Source organism: Antrostomus carolinensis, unplaced genomic scaffold (genome assembly GCF_000700745.2).
Source record: "Antrostomus carolinensis isolate BGI_N321 unplaced genomic scaffold, ASM70074v2 scaffold53187, whole genome shotgun sequence".
Taxonomy (NCBI): domain Eukaryota; kingdom Metazoa; phylum Chordata; class Aves; order Caprimulgiformes; family Caprimulgidae; genus Antrostomus; species Antrostomus carolinensis.
Window position 1 is genome coordinate 1 of NW_010327774.1, and position 8,561 is coordinate 8,561.

General features: G+C 53.3%; 1 protein-coding gene across 1 annotated transcript; it reads right to left on the reverse strand.

Moving 5' to 3' along the window:
• Window positions 1-3,892: 3,892 nt before the first annotated feature.
• DNAJC27 (DnaJ heat shock protein family (Hsp40) member C27) lies at window positions 3,893-8,380 on the reverse strand (the record flags this gene model as incomplete). The annotated part of the gene is made up of 4 exons (XM_010171976.1): window positions 3,893-4,025; window positions 6,022-6,182; window positions 7,096-7,218; window positions 8,216-8,380. Coding segments are annotated over 4 exons (582 nt in total), but the record flags the coding sequence as incomplete, so codon positions are not given.
• Between the last annotated feature and the right edge of the window lie 181 nt (window positions 8,381-8,561).

The window sequence follows — 8,561 nt, forward strand, 5'->3', positions numbered from 1 at the left end:
CATCCAGGCTGCCCAAATCACCCCCAAACCTGACCAATATCTCACTGAAACCTCTTCACGAAAGTTCCCTCCTCTCCTTTGTGTTTCAGCCGCCGCCTGCTCCCCTCTTGCACCCCTGGATCCTGGACCCCCCTGGATCTTGCACACCCAGCTGTGGTTCAGAGCTGATGGATACCTCCTCTGTGAGGAGCCCTCCCTGATACCCTGGAGAACAACCACACTTGGCCCCACCAACTTCATGACCACGTTCCTGTGTGTCCTCACCCCAGCAGCTCTGAGAGAGACCATCTCAGCTGTTTTGCCAGGGGAAGGAATTGCTTCTGTGCAGTAATTAATTATCAAAATGAGAACACCAAAACCACAGCTCCCTGGAGGTTTTGGGCGTGCTCGGGGTTATTCCCATCCTGCTGCAGCTGAAGACTAGATGTTCTCCAGATGATTGGACTAGATGTTCTCCATATGATTGGACTAGATGATCTCCAGAGGTCCTTTCCCACCCCTACCATTCTGTGATTCTGTGAAGAGGAGCACAAGCGAGCAGGGTGCACGTGGGGGTTTGGGCTGCCCAGCCTTGGCCATGCCTTGGCTAGCACAGGACAGGGACATCAGCCCTGGCCACCTGCTCTGGGACATGTCCCACCAGGCCTCAGACATGGGTAGCCCAGGCTAACCCACTCCAGATTGTCTGTGGGCAGAGCATCCTGGATGGTCTCTGGTTGGGAAGGTTAACTGGTCCAAAGGCCACCAAAACTGGTTTGAAGGCCAGCAAGAGAAGCAAGCACTGGTTCGTGAAGGATGAGTGAAGCCTCATCTCAGGAGAAGGTTTGGTTTGTTCCCCAGGCCCTGCCTGGGCATGTTACAAGGTGCATGAGCCTGGAGCAGCAGCAAGGAGCAGAATGTGGCTGTCAGGCACAGGGCCAGACCAAAAATCCTCGTGTCCTCCCTGCCTGCCAGCTCCACTGAGCACTGGGAGGCAGGCAGAGCGCAGGCAGGCAGGGCAGCACCTCTGGGTACCTCAACAGACACTTTCCACTCCAGAGATCTTCAGAGGTGGCTCCTGGCTGCGTTTCTGGATGCTGAATGGGAAGTCCCTTTGTTTGGGATTCAGATCCCAGCACCTTCGTTGCAGGATGGACACTTGGAGCAGCAGGACTTGCTCTTTGCACAAGGCAGGAGGACATGGGACTTGGAGGGCAGAGACAGAGCCTGGATGGTGGTAGCCTTGCTGGAGGGATCTGGAGCTTGGGGTTCTGATGGAGATGGCATGGAGGAAGCACACAACCAGAGCTGCTGGTGAGGAGGTGTGTGTGGATGGACCAAGACAGACCTACCTTCTCCTTCTGGGTCCCCTCAGCAGAGCCAGGCTCCACTGCAGCTGGGTGAATCCCACACCACGTCCCCGTGGGGCTCCCAGGGCTGCATGGATCCCTCACCCAGCTCCCACTGAGTTGATTCACAACCTCCATCATCACCCTGGAGGGCAGCTCTTCACCACCAGCCTTGGCCAGACCAGGCTGGGGAGGAGAGAAATGAGTCAAAGGGCAATTAAACATTAACAGCAGGCAGTCGCCGCGGGAGGACAGCTCACAGGGCTTCCTTTGTTCCAAAGAAAGGGTTTAATTCATAAAAATAACACAACTTAGAAGGTCACTGGCACTGCTAGATGTGACATGCGTGTGTAATTATCTCTAAACATCCGGTCAGCTCAGTAAACAGGCAGGAGAAACGCCAAGACCAGTGGCCAGAGTCACCTGAGGAGCAAACAGAAGGGACCATGCGTGGTACAACCGACCTGGAGAGCCCCATGGCAGCAAGGAAATCGAAGAAGCCTTCAAACTATTCCAGGCACTGAGATCTCACCTTCAAAGTGAAGTGCACCATTCAGCAATGGGATTATTTACCTTCCTCGATGGAAAATAAAATAGAGATAAATAGGTTTGAGGCAGAATTAAGTGGTTTCCACCACTAGACAAGAGGGGAGGTTTCCAGTGAACTCTATATCGCATTATAAAATGTGTGGAACGAGACCCCATCAGTGTAACTTGCCACAGCTCCACTGCCAGTCCTGCCAATCTCCCCCAGCCCAGCTTTCTATACATCTGGGAGAGGAAAAATTAAGTTATTTTAAACATTAATCTCTTCTAGCAACATCTCCCCTTGGTGATTTCTACACCAGAGGAGCAAAAAGTGCCTCCCACCAGGACAGCTTATTTCTTCTTCTCAACAACCCAGAAACCAGAGAAAGAACAAAGTTATCCTGGCTTTAAAGTCCCTTCATGCTTCCTGCCAAAAAGGGAAGGGATCTACTGTTGATTTATGATCTATTGGGAAAGAGAAACACAGAAAAGCTGCCTTGAAGTGAAAAGAAAAAGAAAAATATTGCACTGACCATAGGAGAAACCAGTTTCACACAGGACACCTGTGGGGTGGGGTAAGGAAACATCCACACACACTCAAGTGGTTTTCATCTCATAACTGAGTGTCCTGACCTTCCCTGCCAAGCTCACAGCAGCAAGGAAATAAAACTGGGTCCTGAGCAAACCATAGGAGCACCAGGAATCTCCTGTTTCCTCTCACCTAAAAGCCATCACAGCTCTGACCTCCTTCAGGATCACACCAGCCAGATCTCAAACCTCTGCAAGCACTTCTTGGGGTGACCAGCAACGCTCTCCTCTCAATCAACAAAACTATACAAAGAAAACAGCAGCTGGGACTTGAAGGGAGCAACACATTGTCCTGCCTTGCTGTGAGAAAAGAGGGTTGGGGGAGAACATGCCCCCTCCACTGCTCACTTAAGGTGAGAGCGTGGCAGGGCCAAGCCAGCAGGTAGGTCGCAGGTGCCCACGTAGCTCTGCAGTGTGGGCAAAGCTTGGGAGATGAGGTTGGCTGAGGGGAGGAAGGGCAGAGCTGTGACAGGCAGACACATTGGGGGTTGAATTGTCTCCTCCTTGGGTCAACACCCTCCTCCCACCTGAAAATAGCCACAGGGTCACCCACACTTGAGGACAGTCCCTCACAGGGGCTGGTGGCACTTAGCCAGAGCTCACCAGTGCAGTGTGAGCAGAGGGAGGAGGTGGGTTGAGGGCTTGCAGCCTTAGGGGCTCTTCCCAATGAGTTGAGCTCAGGGAGATGGAAGGAGGTGGTGGCAGGAGACTCTGGGCTCTGATGGGGAGGTGGGTGCCTGGGGGAGAGCCCCAATCCTGCCAAAGGGACTGTTTTTGGCACCATGACAGCTTGAAGAGGAAAGGGACAGGCTGGGGAAGACTGGGACACTCTTGGAGCCAGTTTCTCCCCACAGTACCAGAGAGGTTTCCTCAAGCAACCTCTCTTTTTTCTCACTGATGAAAGAAGAATCACTGGGTGTCTGCTGGAAGGAGCCAGCTTTGCCCAGGGAGCTGAACCACCCCGGTGCTTGGCAGTGCCCACGTAGCTTTCAGCAAGGGCAGCCTTGTAGAGGCAGCTCCAGGAGAACCCAGAAGGAATGACAACCCATCACCCCTCCTGGGCATCCTCAACCCACGACACCAAAGCTTTCAGGTGCAGTAGCTTTTGGGTCAGATCTCATCCTGCCCTCGCTGTATCCACACATCCAAACCCCTCCATGGCTGGTGACTCCCAGGAGGTGGAACACAGATGGGAAGATGAGGACCTCACTGCTTTCAGCACTGACACCAACCATGAGCTGGGACCACAGATGCAGGGAAGGCTCTGGGGTCCCTCTCCCCTCCTCAGCACTCTGTCTCCTTTGCAGCACGTCACACTATGGTCAGATGCAGTCCTGCTTCCATGGCTGATGCTGTGTCCATGCGTGAGGAGAAGAGAGGTGGCCCCACAGCCACATGGAGCTAACTAGGAGGAGGGGAAGATCTCCAGCTCTGAGTGGTTCTGTTCCCTACTTGATGTTTTTGAGAAGCGCGGTCCGGGCGTTCACCACGGCTTTGAAGGCGTCTTCACTGCCTGGAGCCACACATTTATCGGGGTGGAGGAGCACAGCCAGCTTCCGATAGGCTTTGTTCACCTCATCCCTAGAATCATAGAATCATAGAAACACAGACTGGTTTGGGTTGGAAGGGACCTTCCAGCCAATCCAGTCCCAACCCCCCTGCCAGCAGCAGGGACCCCTTCCACTAGACCAGGTTGCTCAAAGCCTCATCCAACCTGGCCTTCAACACTTCCAGGAAGGAGCAGCCACAACTTCCTAGGGCAACCTGTTCCAGTGTCTGACCGTCCTCGCAGTGAAGAACTTCTTCCTAATATCTCATCTAAACCTCCCCTCTTTCAGCTTAAACCCATTTCCCATTGTTTTGTCATTAACTGCCCTTATGAAAAGTCCCTCCCCAGCCTTCCTGGAGCCCCTTCAGGTACTGGGAGGCCGCTATAAGATCACCCCGGAGCCTTCTCTTCTCCAGGCTGAACAGCCCCAACTCTCTCAGCCTGTCCTCATAGGAGAGGTGCTCCAGATAAGAGATAAGACAAGAGTGAGGGGATCCATGTGACACACAGCCCAGCTCAGCTTTGCCCCAGCTGGTAGAACACAGCAGGGTCAGGAGCTCCTCCTGCACTGAACACCCTTGTGTAGACACTTCTGAACCCTTTCCTTGCTGGCACTAAGGACCTCCAGGTTTTGGAAGTGATGGAATGGAAAAAGAACTGAAGAAAGAGCATTTCTTGGTGTGGCATAAGCAGAGGAGAGGGGAGAAGCAGATACACCCCCTCCATCACAGGACTGTGTGGACATGAATGCTGCCATCATGGCAGACACGTGGCTGTGACACGTGCCTGGGTGTGCTGAGTCTCTGGCACCACGAGAGGAGGAGAAAGCTGGGAGACAGCGTGGGGGCACACGCACCCTGACTCAGCTTCGCATCAAACCCGCCCACGCGCTGCGGGGCGAAGGCATTGCACATCACTTCAGCCCTTAAAGCCTTGGGTGTCTGGTCCAAGGTAGATATCTCAGCTCCAGCAGCAGGTCACGGAGAGAGGGGAGCACCTCCTGAGGGGAACCAGTCCATCCATGCTGGCAATCACAGGACAAACTGCCCTGCAGAGCTGCTCATCTCTTCCCATGGGTGACAGGGGGCTGGAGGAGGGGTTAAGCTCAACATCTACGCTTCAGAGAGCCAAGAGGAGGAGGAGGTGTGAATCCTGAATGATAGATGTTCACCAAAAATCTACTCTCCAGCCCCTCTGCAAGGAGTACACAAGGGTCATCATAGAATCATGGAATGGTTTGGGTTAAAAGGGACCTTCAAGCTCATCCAGTTCCAACCCCCCTGCCAGCAGCAGGGACACCTTCCACTAGACCACGTTGCTCAAAGCCTCATCCAACCTGGCCAAGAACACTTCCGGGGAGGAGCAGCCACAGCTTCTCTGCCCAACCTGGGACACTGTCTCACCACCCTCACACCAAAGAAGTTCTTCCCAGTCCTTGTGTTTCAGAGAGAAGAAAGCAAGGCAAAGCTCTGGGAGCTTGTTTGAGATGCCCAAGTCATCCAGCAGAACTGAGAGATTCAATATCCAACCTCTTACACAGGCAATGAGCAACTCCACCTGGGTAGAGGTCCTCCAAGGAAGACAAGAGAAAGCTTGTCTGGTGGGAATACCATTTCCAGGTGGAAGAGCTGTAACATACAGCAGCTTAAAAGCTTCTCCAGATGTGGAGAGCCAGGAAGATAAAGCTGGAGCTGTTCCTAACACGTCTTGGCAAGTGAGTGACCAGAGATGGCTCAGCCTGGAGGCAGGATCAGAGCCATGCAGGGCTGAAGTTCTCATGTTCATCGTTCCCACCTTCCCTCCAGCCTGGTTTTTCTGTTAAAAGGGGGAATTTGGTGCTCAGGACTGAGGGTTTCTTTTGCATTCCATCAATTTTGTGGTTAGATCCAAACTGCTTGTTCCTCACTGCTCTATAATCCAAGGTGAGCTTCACAGAAGGCAGGTCACTAAAAGCTCACAGATGGAACCAGACTGGAATGGGCCAAAAATATTAGAGATAAATCAGGCAAATGCCAAAGTCTCCCTCACCTTGTGGCTCCAGGTTTGACCCCCAGCATGTCCCAGCTGTCCTTGCTGTTACGGATCCTGCGAATGGCATCTGCCTGCTCTTTGGTGAAGCTGACCCCCATGCTGGAGGGGGGACGCTTCCCACCGTTGTCACACAGGTCGATGATGGCAGAGTAGAAAGTCTGTGGAGACAGGGAGGAGTTAGCTGGAAGGAATGGTCCCTGAAGGTGGTGGCAGCATCTAGGAGACCTGGCCACCCTCGTTGGCTGTGGGCTTATCCTCTGATGTGAGGGGAAGCATTTGCACAACGACTGAATGTTCACTCTCCACTGCTTGGGCTGTGGGGGGCTGGGATACCCCAGTCTGGGGGGATCTGGTCCCTACAAGGACCATGGGACAGACTGAGGAGGAGGCCAGGTCCCACATTTATCTAACACCAACTTCAGCTCAGTGCTAGACCTGAGGAGATGACATGGGCACCTCTGCTTCATGTTCCCAGAGCAGCAAGAGGGATCAGCAGCTTTGAGCAACACAGTCCTAGGGCCAGCTCGGCACTGGGAGGACCATTACTGACCCCGAGCTAAACAGCTACAACTCTTTCAGGAGGGGAGACCTAATTAATGTTTATAAATATGTTCAGGGCGAATGACAGGAGGATGGAGCCAGGCTCTTCTCAGTGATGCCCAATGGTAGGACAAGAGGCAATGGGTGTGAGCTGGAACACAGGAGGTTCTGCTTCAACTTGAGAAGAAACTTCTTTCCAGTGAGGGTGCCAGAGCCCTGGGACAGGCTGCCCAGGGAGGGTGTGGAGTCTCCTTCTCTGGAGACATTCAAGACCCGCCTGGACACCTTCCTGTGTGATCTCATTTAGGTTCCTGCTCTGGCAGGGGGGTTGGACTGGATGATCTTTCGAGGTCCCTTCCAATCCCTAATATTCTGTGATTCTGTGTGATTCTGTGGCATTTCACCAGGAAGAGACCTTTGGGGCAGAGGACCAACAGGTTTTGTGGGATCCAGGCAGCTCAGGGAATATTCTGCCATCAAATCCTGTCTCAGTGTGGTGTCTTCACCCTCATCACTTTGATTCTGCCTCACCTGAAACATCTCGTTGATTCCTTCTCCTGTTTGAGCTGATGTCTCAAAGTAAAGGAAGCCCCGGCTCTCTGCCCAGAGCCGCCCCTCGCTCTCATCCACGCTGCGGTGCTTTGTGCAGTCAATCTAGACCAGGAGAAAAGGCAGAGATCAGAGCTCAGCTAGGGTAAGAGGGATGTGTGGTTGGAGAGGTTGTTTGCTCATCCTGAAGGGATGGAAGCATGGAAAGAAAGCACAGAAAATTCAAGTGAAAAAGCTTTTGAGAGTTTATCTGATCCAGAGACAATGTCACCTCTGCTGGATCCCTTCCTGACTGAAATGTGGCCACCACGTTCTCAAAACCCCATTGAAATCACAGGGTCCCAGACTTGCCTGGATGGGAAAAGACCTTGAAGATCATCAAGTCCAACCATGAACCCAACACTGACCAGTCCCCTATGACTAACCCATGTCCCTCAGCACTGTGTCTACACGACTCTTCAATCCCTCCAGAGATGGGGACTCCACCACTGCCCTGGGCAACCCCTTCCAATGCCTCAGAACCCTTTCAGCAAAGAAATACTTCCTCACATCCCATCTCAACTGCCCTGGCCACAACTTCAGCCCATTGCCTCTCCTCCTGTCCCTTGGGCCTTGGTTGAACACACCCACCCCCACCTCTCTCCACCCTCCTCCAAGGGACTTGCACAGAGCCACAAGGTCTCCCCTCAGCCTCCTTTGCTCCAGGCTCAACACCCCCAGTTCCCTCAGCCACAAGGGAACTCAGCACACTTGTGCTCCAGACCCTTCCCCAGCTCCGTTCCCTTCTCTGGACACGCTCCAGCACCTCCATGTCCTTCTTGGACTCAGGGGCCCAACACTGAACCCAGCACTCCAGCTGCGGCCTCACCAGTGATTCCCAGTGCAGGGGGAAGAGAACTTCCCTGCTCCTGCTGGCCACAGATGTGATCTCCAGTGCTCCTCACACACAGATCTGGCTCTTAGAAAGTCTTCCCTTCAATTTAACAACCTTTCCTTTGCTGCAGCTGGAGCTCAACATCTTGGGCTCAGGCTGGGAACACAACAAGCCCTGAGGGTTTGAGATCAGGACCACAGCACAGCCTGGCTCCCCACCACAGCCCACCTTGTTCGCACAAACAACGAAGACGACGTTCTCCATGTTCCCGTGGGGGCCCAGCTCCTGCTTCATCTCGGCCAGCCATGCCTCCAGGGCGTCGAAGGACTCCTTCTGTCCGACGTCGTAGACCAGGATGACCCCCTGAGTGTCCTTGTAAAACTCATTTCTCACCTGTGTGGACAAAGGTAGGGTGCTGGCACACACCAGATCACTGTTTGGTGATTTGGATGATCACCATTGACCTGGCACCTATTTGTGATAAAAGTCTCATCTCCACACGAAGAGAAGATCACAGGAAAAGGACAGATGGGGGAATCCAAATAATACCCTCACTGTGCTGCCAGAGAAGAGC